General features: G+C 41.5%; 1 protein-coding gene across 2 annotated transcripts in view; it reads right to left on the minus strand.

Moving 5' to 3' along the window:
* LOC109895351 (spondin-1) overlaps positions 1-18,444 on the minus strand; it is a 169,144-nt gene that overhangs the window by 127,648 nt on the left and 23,052 nt on the right. For both annotated transcript variants that reach the window (XM_020488979.2, XM_031831061.1), the window contains exons 2-3: positions 5,332-5,524; positions 4,574-4,680 (exon numbers count right to left, since the gene is read on the minus strand). In XM_020488979.2, the coding sequence (XP_020344568.2) occupies positions 4,574-4,680; positions 5,332-5,524 (300 nt within the window). The remainder of the gene's footprint in view (positions 1-4,573; positions 4,681-5,331; positions 5,525-18,444) is intronic.

Raw genomic sequence — 18,444 nt, forward strand, 5'->3', positions numbered from 1 at the left:
CATTCAGGTATTTTTTTATCTCTGTGTGTGTGTGTGTGTGTGTGTGTGTGTGTGTGTGTGTGTGTGTGTGAGAGAGAGACTGTGTATGTGTGTACATTTCAATGTGTGCTTGTGGGTGTCTCTATGTATGACTATTCCTGTATGATGTGCAAGAGTTTGTTAGTGTTGTAATTGGCAGTGGGTGGTGGTACTGTATGTGCATCACATTTACTGAAGTATTACATCAAAAATATATATATTTTGGTATGTTATTACATGATTGGATGAAGTTATTACATTATTCATTAAACCACCAGTTAACGTAATAACCACCGGTTAATGTAATAACTTACTCCATTTAGCGGGAAAATTATGTTTATCGGCAAGTTATAAACTGTACTGGGGGTATTACCAAATTTTTAAAAGTTATTACAAATAGAACGTTCATTTAAAAAAATGTAAAAATTAATTGCTTTTATTTAACCAGGTGGGCCAGTTGAGAACAAGTTCTCATTTACAACTGCGACCTGGCCAAGATAAAGCAAAGCAGTGTGACAAAAACAACAACACAGAGTTACACTTGGAATAAACAAGCATACAGTCAATAACACAACAGAAAAATCTGTATACAGTGAGTGCAAATGAAGTAAGGAGGTAAGGTAATAATAGGCCATAGTGGCGAAGTAATTACAATTTAGCAATTAACACTGGAGTGATAGATGTGCAGATGAGGATGTGCAAGTAGAAATACTGGTGTGCAATAGAGCAGAAAGAGAGAAACAAATATGGTATGAGGTAGTTGATTGGATGGGCTATTTACAGATGGGGTGTGTACAGTTGCAGCGATCGGTAAGCTGCTCTGACAGCTGATGCTTAAAGTTAGTGGGGGAGATATAAGTCTCCAACTTCAGTGATTTATGCAGTTGGTTCCAGTCATTGGCAGCAGAGAACTGGAAGGAAAGGTCAGCCAAAGGAGAATTTGGCTTTGGGGGTGACCAGTGAAATATACCTGCTGGAGCGCGTGCTAAGGGTGGGTGTTGCTATGGTGACCAGTGAGCTGAGATAAGGCGGGGCTTTACCTAGCTAAGACTTATAGATGACCTGGAGCCAGTGGGTTTAGTGACGAATATGTAGCGAGGACCAGCCAATGAGAACGTACTGGTCGCAGTGGTGGGTAGTATATGGGGCTTTGGTGACAAAACGGATGGCACTGTGATATACTGCATCCAATTTGCTGAGTAGAGTGTTGGAGGCTATTTTGTAAATGACATCGCTGAAGTCAAGGATCGGTAGGATAGTCTGTTTTACGAGGGTATGTTAGGCAGCATGAGTGAAGGAGGCTTTGTTGCAAAATAGGAAGCCGATTCTAGGTTTCATTTTGGATTGGAGAGTCTAAAAGGAGAGTTATTACACTTACAAGTGTTAACATTTATCGTTGTTACAAGGTGCAAAAATGATTTATAATAAGGTCATAAATATAATATATATTGTAGAAGTTCCACCTTGTTAGAAGATTTTCTTTCCCGAAGCATTATAGGGGCTCAGTTTTCATTGATTTATTCATATCACTCAGATTGTGCGTGACTAGTTTAACAAATGGCTTCATAACATTGTTTGTTTAAAATAGTGTTTGTAAGGGAGGAGTATCAGTCCTCTGGCCCAGGAATCTGGTTATAAAACCTATACACAACATATTATTGGCCAATTCACCTGCTGTGTGTTCTTGGCCTGAAACCTCTGTCTCCCCCAGCCCATGTCTCACCTCGCTAGAACCCGGAGGGCCTCATCAGAGCTGGGGACATGTCCTACAATATCCCCTGACATCTAAGTGTGAAAACACTTCCCCCATCCTCCTCTCTCGCTCGCTCCCTTTTCCAGTCCAGTTGGAGCGGTCTTTGTAGGCTGGGAACGATCTTTGCTCTAAACCTGGCTAGATTTGTGTGTGTGTGCACCGTACATGCATGCATTGCCAATTTCACACACCTGGGCTCTCCCTGACTGGCACAAGGCTCCTTTTCCCATTTTCACACACACACACACACAAGGAATACAGAGGGGGCCATAAATAGAGGTATTAGAGGAAACGAGGTGAAAGTAATTGCGCTTCCTCCAAGATGATGCGTGAAACAGAACGACTCTGGCATGAGGGGTCTGAGAGGGGACAGATTATGTTGGGAGTTCTCTCTCACACACAGATCGGAGAGGGTGAGAGCCAGCACAGGCAGCATATGGTGTTGATGTAAGTGTGTGGTTAAGTGTGGTTAAGTGTGTTGGCTCTGCTCTGCTCTGGGAGAGAGGATATCCTTGCACCTGTATATCACATGACTGCATACATACACTCCCTATTCGCTGGGACTGCTGTGCCCCTAGCGACTGACTGGCTGACTGACTCCATAATACGAATAGAGTATAAAAACCTACACAACTTTTGTGAACTTTGAGTGCAGCCTTCTTTTGTTCCTGTATCATGCAAACTTGAAATACAGTATAATCAAAAAGGTCTTTGACTTGTCTTTGACACTGTGGATAAACGTATTCACTTTTTATGGCTGCAGGGGCAGTATTGAGTAGCTTGGATGAAGAGGTGCCCAGAGTAAACTTCCTGCTCTTCAGTCATAGTTACTAATATATGCATATTATTATTAGTATTAGATAGAAAACACTCTGAAGTGTCTAAAACTGTTTGAATTATGTCTGAGTATAACAGAACTCATATGGCAGGCAAAAACCTGAGAAGTTCCACTTTCTGTTTGTATTTTTTCTGAGGCTGGTAGATTTTCAAACAAGCTCCCATTGAAATTACAGCGAGATATGGATGAGTTTTCACATCCTACACCTTCCACTAGATGTCAACAGTCAATAGAACTTTGTCTGATGACTCTAATGTGAAGGGGGGCCGAAGGAGACAGGAATGAGTAACCACTGCCATGAGGTGACCACGTGCGTTCACGTGAGAGGCAGCTCGGTTCCATGGCTCATTTGAAGTCGATGTAATTCTCCGGTTGGAACGTTATTCAAGATGTACGTTAACAACATTCTTAAGATTGATCCAATACATCGTTTGACATGTTTCTACTGACTGTTACGGAACTTTTGGACATTTCATCACATTAGTGGACGCGCTTTGTGACTTTGGAATTGTTTACCAAACGCGCTAACCAAAGTAGCTAATTGGACATAAATAACGGACATTATTGAACAAATCAAGCATTTATTGTGGACCTGGGATTCCTAGGACTGCATTCTGATGAAGTTCATCAAATGTAAGGAAACATTTATCATGTATTTTCTGGTTTCTGTTGACTCCAACATGGCGGCTAATTTCACTTTTGTTCTGAGCGCCGTCTCAGATTATTGCATGGGTTTCTTTTTCCGTAAAGTTTTTTTGAAATCTGACACAGTGGTTGCATTAAGGAGAGGTATATCTATAATTACATGTGTATAACTTGTATTATCATCTACATTTATGATGAGTATTTCTGTTGAATGATGTGGCTATGCAAAATCACTGAATTTCTTTGGAACTAGTGAATGTAATGCTCCAATGTAAACTCAGATTTTCTGATATAAATATGAACTTTATCAAACAAAACATGCATGTATTGTGTAACATGAAGTCCTGTGAGTGTCATCTGAGGAAGATTATCAAAGGTTAGTGATTCATTTTATCTCTATATGTGCTTTTTCTCTCTCTCTCTCTTTGGCTGGTAAAATTGGCTGTGTATTTTAGTGAGTTGTTGGTGAGCTAACATAATCGTTTGTGGTGCTTTCCCCGTAAATCCTATTTGAAATCGGACACTGTGGTGGGATTAACAACAAGACTACCTTGAAAACGATATAAGATACATGTATGTTTGAGGAATTTTAATTATGAGATCTCTGTTCTTTTGAATATGGCGCCCTGTACTATCACTGGTTGTTGTTATATTGCCCCCGGTAACGGGATCTCAGGCATAACAAGTTAAAGGTTGAGTAAGTAGGAATTTTGTCCACAACTGTACCCATATTTCTATTATATGTAAATAGTTTATGATTAGTGAATGCCATAATGTAGTTATTTAGTTAGATACTTCCTCTATGAGCTGAAATCTTATTTTTCAAAGACATTTTAGCTGTTGGCTAGCTGTTCAGGCCGAACAGTTTCACAAATCAAGGGTATTTGCCGCACTATGAAGACGTTGTCTCCCTCTGAGGCACATCTTACTAGGCAACCCCCTGCACTTGCCTGGGCAGGCCTGCTCTATACCTGGCTAAAGCATGTGTGAGAAATGTTCTAACAAACTATGCGCTATGATATCAAATAAATACTGCAATCTGACCTACAAAACTTATTTGCTAGATTCATGATAGACAAAGCAAGGAAGGTGAACTTCAAAACGTGATGTAGTTTTATTGGAATTTGCAGCTGTTGTTGGTACATTAAGTAATGAATCTGCTAGCTTCTGATGACTGACTGCATCTTGAAATAACATTACTTTCACCTGAATAACTGAAGGTCATTTACAATTTCAAAAAATATGCATGTTGTAATATCTACATTTTCATTTCGTGTCATTTAAATGACATATAATGACGAGTTGAATTGTTGTCTTACCTGGAAATTGCCAGCATAGTCCTCTTCTTTGTCTCCTTCCCTGCCCTCCTTCAGAGCGATGAGGGTGAAACCTCTGAAGTAAGCGGGACTGGATGCATACAGAGTCACTGGGGATCACAAACACACAGCCAGTGAAGAAAACAAACTGCTGGGGGACATATTGATAGGTTTAATAAAGGTTTGCAAAATCCTAAAGTACTAACCCTTCTGGATTCGTACCTCATAGGAATGAGATCTTTATAGGCTATATCAATCAGAGGGGAAATTAGCTCTTCACTTGCTGAAACAACTGGCAATTGCTGCCATTACTCGTGTCATTATCATTACTGTATTGATATACACTAGCATCCCTGAGATAATGTGTTCGGATAAAACTGTGATGTGATGAGTGATTGAGCCAAAATGGGAGTTTATTTAGACTAATGAATCAAAATGTTAACTATAATGACCAATGAGTTTGCAGGTGGAGTCACCAAAAATGAAGTTCGAGCATTACAAGTTCCAAATATTTCAGCGATAAACAGACGCCTATGAAGTTACAAGTATGAGGGCATTCTGGTCTGTGCCCAACTCATCTTTCCACAAGAGAGTTTGACTTGTCATAACACAGCTCTGACTTCTAGGCTTATATCACTTCCTTATAAATGACCACAACACTGCGTCTTCACATGAGTTGAACACAAGATAAATAGTGTAAAGGCAAAAAATACCCTATTGGGTGTCAGACAATGTGCGCGCAATAGGACGGAATACAGTACCTCTGTAAGTGCTCCCAGGCTGATAATTTTCTGGGTCCCCCTCGACCCGGAGCCGAAACTCGTTGTAGCCTTCATTCCGAGTGCCCTGGGCCCGTAATATCCGACTACAATACCCGTCTGACTTCCCAGCTCTCTCAGAGGGCTCCTCCGTGAAGATGAATCCGGCGTTGCACAGCGCAGTGGAGATAAAAAACTGTAATAGCAGAATGCACATAAATATTCCCGCTCCTGCCATTGTGAAGCGGCAGCTATCGCTCCAGCTGATGCGGAGGTGAAATACGAGTGAGGATCAAGAGAGGAAAAAACGCTTGCTTCCCCACTCAAAACTCCAGGAATTGATGAAACTTGGCAATTGATAAGACTCCCCTCACTCGGGATACGAGGTAGCTGTCACCGCTAAAGGTAAATCCATCATGGAGAGATAGAGTGTAGAGGAAGAATAGTTTACGATGTGCACTCGCTCTCGCAGAATCGCACACTGATTTGTTTAAGAGCGTCTGATGATCAGAGGGTCTAGTGTTTGCTTAACTGAGCGTGAGAGCCTACACAGGGTCAGGGGAAATAGTGGAGCAGTGTAGCGCGTAGCGCTGCTGTCTCCAAGGCATTGACGCAGGCTATGAGCCCAACGACCCAAGCCAACAGACTGGAAACAGACATTTCTACCAATGGCTGCAGTGATGGAGGGACGCGTTTGACGCTCTAGCTGGAACCTGCCTGTGTGTTTGCTCAGCCGCGGATCCCCCCGCCCCCAAGCCCCCTTAGCTGACCGCACAGACACAGACAGTTGCTCAAATAGTAATTAATAATGCATGCTAAACGGTTTCCTTTATGCCCCCCTTCTGCGCAGTCTATTGTGTGTGTGTGTGTCTGTGTTTGAGAGAGACAGGGCCAATAAGCCCTTCATTTAGAGGGAATGAAGTTAAAGAAATATGGAATGTGGACCGAGCTTCCAGGGACTTCATTCTTAACCTCATATTGGCATCTTTCAGCACTGTCCAGCTGTTGCCACTGACAGAGAATGGTCTGACAGAGAAGAAGAATGGTCACAATAATCAATAAACTTTTATTTTAAATCTGTCTTGAATGATGAATCAACAATGCTCACAAGTTGGGGGCAGTCTGTTACAGTTTTTTTTTTTTTTTTTACATTTCAGGAATTGTGAAAATCTGAGTTCAAATGTATTTGGCTAAGGTGTATGTCAACTTCTGACTTCAACAGTATAACTGACCACAGACCTTGAAAAACAATAATGAAAACAACACCAGAAATGATATATGTGGACTGTCTTTGTTATAGCAACAATATGAGTAATGATGCCCTGTCATGCGTTCTCCTCAGTACCACCCACAATACCCATGGGGCCTCAGTGAACTTTCATCTTCCACATATGTCAATAGTTCCTATGGTAGGCATACTGTAATCCAGCTTTAAAATGATTTTCTTTGAAATTAAAATGGATCTCACTCACCCCCTCAGCCTCCTCCACACACACACTTACTTTGACACTCACTCTCCTCTGCCCCCCTCATTCTATTCAAATTCTGTATAGTCTCTTGTTTCCCCATTTCTTTGTACCTCTGCCTTTCCCTCTCTAGTTCCCTTGCTTCAGAGCCATTGGAAATATGAGAAAAATAGCCTTGCTTGGACATGGGACAGGGTGTGCTAGTGATGCTGTAGACCTATACTTTATCTGAGCACTTTATTATCTATCAGGATTTGATTACATCATTGATTGAATTAAATACATCTTAATGAGGTTTACAAAAAAAGTCAAAGAATTGCGTATTTTCGATTAGCCTTTTGAAACAGGTGTGGAAGTTGTTTTCTCAGACGTGTAACAAGAAACAAGTACGCTATAAATCGATAAACGGGAAGTGTTGGAGCAATCACACGTTTTCATTGAAACTTTATCTAACCTGTGAGACATATTCTACTTCATCTTCTGCAACATTGTCTCAAAGATCTCCCGCAGTTTATTTCAGGCTTCAAAGGAATACGTAGGAGGAAGATGTGAATATATAGAAGCCTGCCGATCCGTCCAATGGATGCGGTCAGACGCGGTGCTCTATGCGGAGAAGATGCAAGCGTAGCGGGGAAGGCCAGGGATAGCTGGGCAAAACACCAGCAGGTGTCATGAAAGCCTCCACTGCGGTCACAGCTCGTCCTCCTACAACACAACCACAGAGTAGACTATATAAAACTGCAGATAAAGGCAGCGTCGAGGGGATAAGCATAGCAGTCAGGCATTTACTGTGCTGAAAATGACGTTTCATTTTTTTATCAGCATGCTTGTCTCAGCTCCTGTTCCTTCTTGTTTGGGATGGGAAGGTTTGACACTGACTGGGAAAATGCCTTCGTTTATCTCAACAAGGAAACGAATAATGATTCAGCTTATAGTTTGTACATAGGCTGTGGTCATATCATGCACATTTTCCTCGACTAAAAGTGCTGCGTTCAGAGATATTTGAAGAAGGCAATTCAAAGCAATACGTAGGTTTATTTATCTCGCCTTTGATCCTATATGTAGCCTACAGGCAGGTCCATAATTATTGGCACCCTTGATAAAGATCATAAAGATGAGCAAAAAAAGACTATCACATAAATTATACACATGCTGAGCTGTATAATATGCTAAAATTGGGAAATTATATTATTTTATACTAATACAATTGCTTAGAGAAAGAGGTAAACGGGTCAAATTTATTTGCACCCCAGTTTTCAATACTACAGCACCCTCCCCTTTTGCAAGGATAATGACATTTATGATTCAAAATAAAAAATAAAAAAGATTGGAGAACACTTTGGGAAGGATCTTAGACCACCATTACTCCATATAGAATCTTTCCAGAACCTTGATATCCTTCGTATAAGCTTATGGACTTCCCTCTTCAATTCAAACCACAGGTTTTCAGTTCGGTTAAAGTCCGGAGACTGCAATGGCCATTGCAAAATGTTGATTTTGTAGAAAATTAACAATTTCTTTGTGGATTTTAAAGTGTGCTTGGGGTTATTGTCTTGCTGGAAGATTCACTTCCGGCCAAGTGTCAGCCTCCTAGCAGAGGCATCCAGGATTTTGGCTAAAATGTCCTGGTACTTGGTAAAGATATTGCTTCCGTTGACCTTAACAAGTACCCCAGGACCAGTGGAAGCAAAATAGCCCCATAACATCAAAGATCCACCACCATATTTTACCGTAGGTATGAGGTACTGTTCTGCATATGCTTCTGTTTTTCCAACGGCAAACCCACAACTGGTGTGCATGGCCAAAGAGGTCTACTTTCATGTCATCTGACCATAGCACAAAATCCAAAATCCATCTCAGTCTCCGGACTTAAACCCCATTGAAAACCTATGGTTTGAAAAGATCCAAAGATCTGGAAAGATTCTGAATGAGGGAAGGGTCGACGATCCCTCCCAATGTGTTCTCCAATTTCAGAAAACATTTTAGAAAAAATAAATATGGTATTACTGCCATCTTTGATATAAGCAACTTAAATCAAACAAGACAAGGAAAGACTACCAAACGTAAAACAATGTCGCCATAAAAAATGTTTAGATAAAAGCTCTCTTTGTATTGTGTTATCCTCACAAGGGTAGGATACTGGAGTACTGAAAACAGGGGTGCCAATCATTCTGACCACTGTTTTTGTTTAATATGACTTATTAAACAAAATATATTTCTTTGAGCAGTTCTTGTAGTATAAAATAATACATAATTGCATACAATATAGCTCAGTATTTGTATAATTTATTTCATACAATCTTTTTTGCTCATCTTTGTCAAAAGGTGCCAATAATTATGGACCTGACTGTAGGTCAACTTTTCCTGTCCAAAGCATAGAACTACGACACATACATTTTGCATATAGAAAAGACAACACACTGAACGTGTTCCTCATAGCATTTCCTGACGTGTAGGCCTACTGATGTTTGCATATGAAAGCGAACAAACACAATCACATCTATTATTTTTCAGAGAAGCAAATTGACTCATTCCCCACCAGCTCACAGCAGTGACTCAGACTTGCGTAATAAAATTATTTACGAACCAACGGGTTTGTGTTTGTAATTATCATGTATAGGCTTTTACACAGGGGAGTGCAACCTCACATATGTTAGACTGCCTTACCCTGCCTCAGCCTCCCTCTAGTCTCTAATTAATGGTAGCCTACAGCAAAGGCTGTGCTTATTTTTAGGAGCCAGGGGACTGTTGCAAGGGCAGTAAAAAAACAGAGGAAAATGGTTCAATTTCATAATTCAGTCATGATTTATTTTTGCTTAAAGTCTGTTTCTTCTGTTTACTAGGAATGAATCCACTTAGTGATATGGATGGAGACACAATGTCTGATGGCACACAGTTTGATGGCCTTTTTCCTCTAAGAGTGGAAGGGGGGAGGGGACTGAGAGGGAGGAAGATAAAGAGAAAATGGTGAGAGGGAATAAAATAGCAAGGCAATAGGGATGGAGGGCACAGAAGAAGGGAGCAAAATTGTGAAAGAGGAGTAGCATGCAGGTTCTGATTTTGAAAACTCATATCAGGGGTGGATCTCATATAGCCAGATGGAAGCTCAATCTCCTCCAGTTAGATACACCTCCATATAGAGATGAAAGTTCACCAAGATCCCATGGGTATGAACGGGTGGGAGGTGGTCAGCTGTTAATTGGAAAGGGGAGATAATTGGAAAAGGAAAGGAGAGAGGGCAGCAGGGGAAAGAAGAGAAGAGATTGATTGAGTAACATACGCTGCAGGGATGGGGAAAGGAAGAAAAAGAAAAGAATGGGGATAGAGATGAAAAGGAGAGAGGAGAGGTGCAACATGGAGAGATGGATGAAAAGGAGAGAGGCTGGGGAGAGAGGAGAGGTGAAACATGGAGAGACAGATGCTGGGGACAGAGTAGAGGTTCAACATGGAGAGAGAGATGAAAAGGAGAGAGGAGTGGTTCAACATGGAGAGAGAGATGAAAAGGAGAGAGGATGGGGAGAGAGGAGAGGCGCAACATAGAGAGAGATGAAAAGGAGACAGGAGAGGTGCAACATGGAGAGAGAGATGAAAAGGAGAGAGGATGGGGAGGAGAGGTTCAACATGGAGAGAGAGATGAAAAGGAGAGAGGATGGGGAGAGGAGAGGTACAACATGAAAAGACAGATGAAAAGGAGAGAGGAGAGGTACAACATGAAAAGACAGATGAAAAGGAGAGAGGAGAGGTACAACATGAAAAGACAGATGAAAAGGAGAGAGGATGGGGAGAGAGGAGGCGCAACATAGAGAGAGAGAGATGAGAGAGGATGGGGAGAGAGGAGAGGTGCAACATGAAGCGAGAGATAAAAAGGAGAGAGGAAATGCGAAACATGAAGAGTGGTGAGAGGGAGAGGAAAAGAGAGAGGGAGGAGGTGGTAATCCTTCCTCACCATAAATGACATCATTCTGAGAATGCACATGTGGCCTCTGAATGTGGTTACACCGGCACGCGAGGCGGTCGCCTCCGGTCCAGACACTCGTGTTGTGTTTTCCTAGCTGGTGACGCCGCGGTCACAACACTGTCACAGGGTTGGTTATGAAGTGGTCGCCATGGTATCCACTCCTGAAGCAAGCAGCTCATTAACGACAGGACTGACTGTGTTGCCTGTATAGAAACATATACCTCCATATGTATGACATATGTGTTCTTCTAGTTGCTGTTTAATGACTATGTTGTTATCTTAACCCATTAAGTGTATGCCTGTATGTGTGTGTATGTGTGTGTCTGTGTGTATATGTGTGCTTGTATGTGCATGTATGTGTGTATGCCTGAATGTGCGTATGTGTTTATATGTCTCTATGTAGGTGTACAATGTGTGTGTTTGTATGTGTGTATGTGTGCTTAATGTAGATCATGTTGCCACTATGAAAAGTTTATCTTCAAAAAAGTTATAATCTGATTAAAGTTTCTTTCTCTCTGCATCTTTCCCTTCCCTCTCTCTTTTCTCTTTGATTTCCTCTGTCTCCCTCTGTGGGCCTTTGTCAGACCAGAGGACATTTCTCCAAAAATTACGATCTTTGTCCCCATGTGTAGTTGCAAACCGTAGTCTGGCTTTTTTATGGTGGCTTTGGAGCAGTGGCTTCTTCCTTGCTGAGAGGCCTTTCAGCTTATGTCGATATAGGACTGGTTTTACTGTGGATATAGATACGTTTGTACCGGTTTCCTCCAGCATCTTCACAAGGTCTTTTGCTGTTGTTCTGGGATTGATTTGCACTTTCACACCAAAGTACGTTCATCTCTAGGAGACAGAACGTGTCTCCTTACTGAGCGGTATGACGGCTGCATGGTCCCATCGTGTTTATACTTACATACTAGTGTTTGTACAGATGAACATGGAAACTTCAGGTGTTTGGAAATTGCTCCCAAGGATGAACCAGACTTGGAGGTCTACAATTTTTTCGGAGGTCTTGGCCTTGAAATGCATCCACAGGTACACCTCCGATTGACTCAAATTATGTCAATTAGCCTATCAGAAGCTTCTAAAGCCATGACATCATTTTCTGGAATTTTCCAAGCTGTTTAAAAGGTACAGTCAACTTAGTGTATGTAGACTTCTGACCCACTGAAATTGTGATACAGTGAATTAATTATAAGTGAAATAATTGGTCTGTAAACAATTGTTGGAAACATTACTTGTGTCATGCACAAAGTAGATTTGCCAAAACTATACTTTGTTAACAGGAAATGTGTGGAGTGTTTGAAAAACGAGTTGTAATGACTCCAACTTAAGTGCATGTAAACTTCTGACTTCCACTGTATAAACCCCAAGAAAATCTATGTAAATGTGACTTATGGAAACTTATCGACTTAAATAATGTCAATCTAGACAGAAATGCCAGCAGACAGACAGACAGGCAGAAGGTTGATGAAAATAGAGATTGATACAATAGGATGTTTTAATCATAACTATAGCCTACTTTTACCTGACCTCCCTACAGGCTGTACTCAATAACCCTGGTAGGATAAACACATAACCGACCTTCTGTTTTCTTCCACTTAGGAACTGTACAGGTTCCTCAGAGTCAGCAGACAGAGTTAATGTCTTCATTTCCACACCCTGCCTCACACACAGACACACACACGTCTTCTGATCTCTGAGGTAATGCGTTTTGATGTCCGTCTAAATGCCCGAGTGAAACGTGTGCACTCGAGGGCTGGTAGTGTATGGGGTCCTTCAGAAGTGATTAGAGTCAGTTGGGTGGACGGAGCTGAACAGGGGGAGGGGATTTGGGGGACCCACATCCCCAGGTACGGGAAGCCGCTAAGGCGTCACTCATTGGGTCCTGTCTCCCGCTCCGGAGGGGCTCGAGCGTATCCGAGTGACTCTAAGGAAATCATACACCCTGTCAGAAGCTATTGAGCCCCCGCCACAGATGCAGCCAGGGTCAGCCAACGTTTGCTAAGAAAGAGAAATGAGAAGGAGAGTGTTGGACAGTGATAAAGGGGCTGGCTAAACCAAGTTATATCCAAGACAGTGAGTGGATTGTAGGAATCTGTTTGACAGCCTTGGTATAAGTAGCAGGTATTATTTTTCAAGCAGCCAGACATTTTTTACCTTTAATGTCAATTCCCTGCATCCAGCGTAGTTGTAAAAACAGATGTAGTATCTTAATTTGAGCCAGTTTGCTACATCAGGAAAATAATCCTGCAGCAACAGGAAATGTGAATTATTATGTGGATTATAATTTGATTACCCCTGTAACAGTGTAATCAAATTAAGATTATAGCCCACCCAATCTTACCTACCTCATTCCCATACGGTTTATATTTATTTACTTTTCTGCTCTTTTGCACACCAATATCTCTACCTGTACATGACCATCTGATCATTTATCACTCCAGTGTTAATCTGCAAAACTGTAATTATTCGCCTACCTCCTCATGCCTTTTGCACACAATGTATATAGACTTTTTTTTCTACTGTGTTACTGACTTGTTAATTGCTTACTCCATGTGTAACTCTGTTGTCTGTTCACACTGCTATGCTTTATCTTGGCCAGGTCGCAGTTGCAAATGAGAACTTGTTCTCAACTAGCCTACCTGGTTAAATAAAGGTGAAATAAATTTTTAAAAAAAATACCTGTAGCTCTGGCTAAGCTCTCTTTGAGTTCCCCCAGACACCCATCTGCTCCACACGTCAACCTGAGTAGGACTTATCTGAACAAAAGGGGCCGATAAGAAGAATCAGACTGGGCTATTTAGATAGACATAACACTCAGCTCTGCTCAGCACGGACGTCAGCCACCATTATAGGCCCTTGAACTGCACTCTGTTAGATAGAATGCGACAACATGAAGACATGGATCGATACAGACTGATACACATACTCTGAACTGACAGCTTCAAGCACTGTTTACCAGTTTGACAGCAAGAAGGAGCTTAGGGGGAATAGGTTTGTGTGTGTGTGTGTGTGTGTCTGGGTCTATGTGCCTGTGTGTGAGGGAGAATGTGTGTTGGACAGGATTGGGATCAATTCCATTTGAATTCCACTCAATTCCGAAAGTACACCAAATCCCAAATACACATTTTCCTAACTGAAAAGCATTGAAGATAATTCAAATAGGAATTTCAGTGTACTTCCTGAATTAACAGAAATGTAAGTGGAATTAAGCCTAACCCTGGTGTTGGCACGTCTAATGTTGCTTATCAAGATTCAATCAGTCAGAGCCTTGGAGGAAGCAAGTGTCATGACGTGGCCCTTTCTGGGTGTATATCATGGCTTCCCCCTCTCTCACTCTCTCCTACACCCAAGTTCTATTATCTCAGGTTGTAAATTCCTGGCGGAGACTCTTCCCCTTTTCATGCAGAGAGAGAGACCACAGAGTGAACAAAGGATTTGTGAGTATATGGGAAGGGTCTATGGACACTTCAGTGTAAGCTGAGGTGGCACAGGTTTGAGTACCAAGACTAGAAAGCCATACCACGTGGAGCATTGCCTATATTATCGAATAGATATTTGAAAAATACCTTGAGGATTGATTATAAACAACGTTTGCCATGTTTCTGTCGATATTATGGAGCTAATTTTGAATATTTTTCAGCGTTTTCGTGACTGCAATTTCCGGGCGATTTCTCAGCCAAACGTGAAGACCAAACGGAGCTATTTCGCCTACAAAAATAATATTTTTGGAAAAAAGGAACATTGACTATCTAACTGGTGAGTGAAAACATCCGAAGCTCAAAGGTAAACGATTTCATTTGATTGCTTTTCTGATTTCCGTGACCAAGTTACCTGCTGCTAGCAGGACAAAATGCTATGCTAGGCTATCAATAAACTTACACAAATGCTTGTCTAGCTTTGGCTGTAAAGCATATTTTGAAAATCTGAGATGACAAGGTGATTAGCAAAAGGCTAAGCTGTGTCAAGATATTTCACTTGTGATTTTCATAAATAGGAATATTTTCTAGGAATATTTATGTCCAGTGTGTTATGCTAATTCGTGTCAGTCGATGATTACGTTCCCGCACCCGGGATGGGGAGTCACTAGAGGTTAATGGATGCCAAAGACACAACATATTATGGTGCCCCGTGTGAGGCATCTAAGATTGCACGAGACTTTGCTGTTGAATTATGTATTTATCAATTGTGGAAACAGAATTGTTTGTATGCGAATAGAGAAAGTTATTGGTTGCATGTGTGTTTCCATTTGAACAAGCTATTTGGAAGTGCCTCCGGTCGTGTGTCGATAGCATCAGCGCAATGAGTTGTAAATTCCAGATTTAGTCCAGGCCAAACGGTACTATTTCTGTCGGTCAATATTAATTTCTAGAGCAAGAGCATAGAGCCAGCAAGGTTATAAATTAGAGGAGATATCTGTTTGGTAACCGAGCCGAAGTATTATCTGTCCGCCTACCGCACTAAACCAGTGTGGGTAGGCCACAGGCATATCTGTTCTTATGTACCGTGGGCTCCGGTAATATAATGCTAGCAAATAGTATGCCGAATGGGTTAATGTGAGATGTCACTAGTAAACCCCCCTTTCCATGGTGAAGGGGACCCTATTCTCTGCTTGGAAGTGAGATTTATGTACAAAGTAGGATTAGCTTGCACGAGATACTAAGCTTACAAATGGAAAACAGCATTTTCTTTTTCCTGTGTCACGTTGAAATCCCTCCACATTGCGCGATGGAAGTCCCACCATTTGTATTTCCGTTGATTTCAACTTTCTGTGATCAGTGACCCCCTGGTAGTGAAGAATCACCAGTACATTTTCTTCAAAAGAAATTAGGTAACACCCGAACATGGATCAGGTTAAGATATCCAGCCAATCGCAATTGACTGGATATCGATGTCTCATTCAATTGAACTAAAATATTGATTTCTAAGCAAGCGGAGAAAATCTCACCACTGAATCTCTCGTTCTGTACTCAAGAACTCTATCTGCAAACAATGACAGATAAGTTTGAGACCAAAAGGAGCAAGTGCGACACTCACGTATCCAAAATCAGTACTGTAAGCGCTCAAGTGGACTCTGCAATGCAGCAGAACAACACCCTTAGTTACCATCTGGAGAAAATCCAGAATGATCACGCATAACAACGTGTCTTCCCATCCAAGCAACCGGAGCCCGGTACTCAAAGGAGTAAAGACGATAGGTTTGAGACTTTGCCTCGCTCATGTTTCCCTCAGTCTTCTCCTCATGGCACTGAGTAATATGGCACCTCTTGGCCAACAAAGTCAAAGCTTGGCTTCTCCTCTTGGACTTTCGGCCCCAAATTCTCCACAGAGGAAGCCAACCCTCTCCACTCACTTGACGCAGAATACCTTGACAAGAATTTCCCCACCTTTAACCCCTTTCCCGGTCAGCCAAATGATTCTGAGACGTTTCGAGCTGACATAGAGGACGCATTGGATGGCTACCCCAATGCTACGGGTTCTGACAGGGTTTACCTGTTAAAGCGAACGTCAAATAGACACATGACGAGCTTCATTCATCTAAAAGTGCAAATGAATATGCAAAATGTGCCACAGCTTTGAAATAAGAATTCAGTGGTTCTCCGACTCGCAAACTCGATAGCTCCCTGGCTAACACCATCAAACAAGCTCGGAACGAACACTCACAAGATTACTATAATAGGCTTCGTTCAGCTTACTTTGGCCTACTCACTGAAACAGGAATGGAAGAGCTGTTACCATTCAAACAAATGTTTCCCACCTTCATACCTACGTACTTGGGCCCTGCATCCCACGTTGGCTTGCCTGTCTTACAACTCAGAGCTTGCAAGCACAGCTTTTGACGCATCAAAGGTTCAAAGCTAAGAGCCCTGTCCACTCGGTTTTGAAGTTTGAGCAGGAGCACTCAATCCAGTTAGACGGTGCATTATCAAGTATTGGTGCGTTAAGAGATGGAGCACAACAGTTTTGACCACGGAACCACGAGTCCAATAACCTCCACTATCAAAAATAACTGTAAAGTACGTTGCCATCGAAACGACTACAGCTACAATCAACCTGTTTGCTACCTTCCTGCACCCAACCCACAAAAAGTGTCAGAGCACAAGGGTAACAAGGGTAGTCCCGAAGTTCCACTACTCTAGTTCCACTAAAGCGAGAACATTTTGAGAAAAGGGTCAAAGATACGTCACAAGGACTAGAAGGGGAATTACCGGACACCAGGTCCGCAGGAATTAACACTCATAGCAAGGACGTTAAAATTCAAATTTCTCATATTCCTCACTCGAGACCCTTTCCAGGGCCCGCTTGATCAAGAAAGAAGCCCACAGGCTTTGCCTATAGACTCTGATACAAAGGTTGCGAAGAAAATTGTCAAAAGCTTCGTTAAAGCCAAGCTCACTCAAAATCTGAAAAGTCGATCTGCTTCCACCTTGAACAGAAATGGCACATCACGTCATTGCGACCACTGAACACCAATCTAAACCTGGAAACAGTCCAGTAGGACTGCTTAACAAGAAGAATCGGTGTCCTGCTAGCGGGACAGCTTCCGGTGAAACTGGAGGGCATGCAATTCAAATAAATAATCATAAATATTATGGATTTTAAACATTTAGGTAGATATAAGTATCTTATATCGAATGAAAGCAATTCTTGTTAATCTAATTGAAAAGTCCAATTTACATTAGCTATTACAGCGAAAACATGCCATGCAATTGTTTGAGGAAGGCACCCAACATAAAAAAAAATCCCCGCACAGGTTTCATACAATCACATAAAGATGAAATATTCACTTACTTTTTGAAAATCTTCCTCTGATTTGTCGTCCAAAGGGTCCCAGCTATAAATGTAGTGTCGTTTAGTTGGAAAAAATAATTATTTTATATCCCAAAAAGTCAGTTTAGTTGGCACCATCGATTTGAGTAATCTTGCAAAGAAAGGAATCTGAAAATCTACCCCTAAACTTTGTTTCAAACTATAATATTTCTTACGGAAAGAAGTATGTTCAATAGGAAACCGATTTTAGCAGGTGCGTAATGTCTTCATGGTGCATGCAAACATGAATTTCCAAGACTGTCCTTCCACTAAAACTGACATTACCTATACATTTTTGAAGTTACAAGCCTGAAACCTTCAACACAGACTGCTGACACCCTGTGGAAGCCATAGAAATTGCATCCAGGGAGCTAATGTTCAATATGACCTTTCTCTTGCATTTCTAAGAGAATGGTCTCTCTCAAAAAAATATATTCCGGTTGGTTTTTCTTTGGATTTTCTCCTACCATATCTATTATCCTACATTATTTTAACATTTCACAAACTTCAGTGTTTTCTTTCCAATGGTACCACTTATATGCATACCCTGGCTTCAGGGCCTGAGCTACAGGCAGTTTACTTTGGGCACTTCATTCAGAGAGGAAGTGGAGAAAAAAGGGGCCTAGCCCAAATAACTTTTAACTTGTCGTCGCAAAATAATAATAATAATAATAATAATAATAATAATAATAAAAATCCACGTTATTCAAATATTGCACCTACACTGCTCGCCATTGCCAAGGGCTAAAATAGAACTCATTCCTATTTCTGACGCAGATCGCGCTGCAAGTCCTGCCTCTCCCATCTCCTCATTGGTTTATAGAAGCAGGTACCCATGTACCATCTCCTCATTGGTTATACCCACGTGGGTGATTGAAAGACGAG

This window comes from Oncorhynchus kisutch, linkage group LG8 (assembly GCF_002021735.2).
Source record: "Oncorhynchus kisutch isolate 150728-3 linkage group LG8, Okis_V2, whole genome shotgun sequence".
Classification (NCBI taxonomy): domain Eukaryota; kingdom Metazoa; phylum Chordata; class Actinopteri; order Salmoniformes; family Salmonidae; genus Oncorhynchus; species Oncorhynchus kisutch.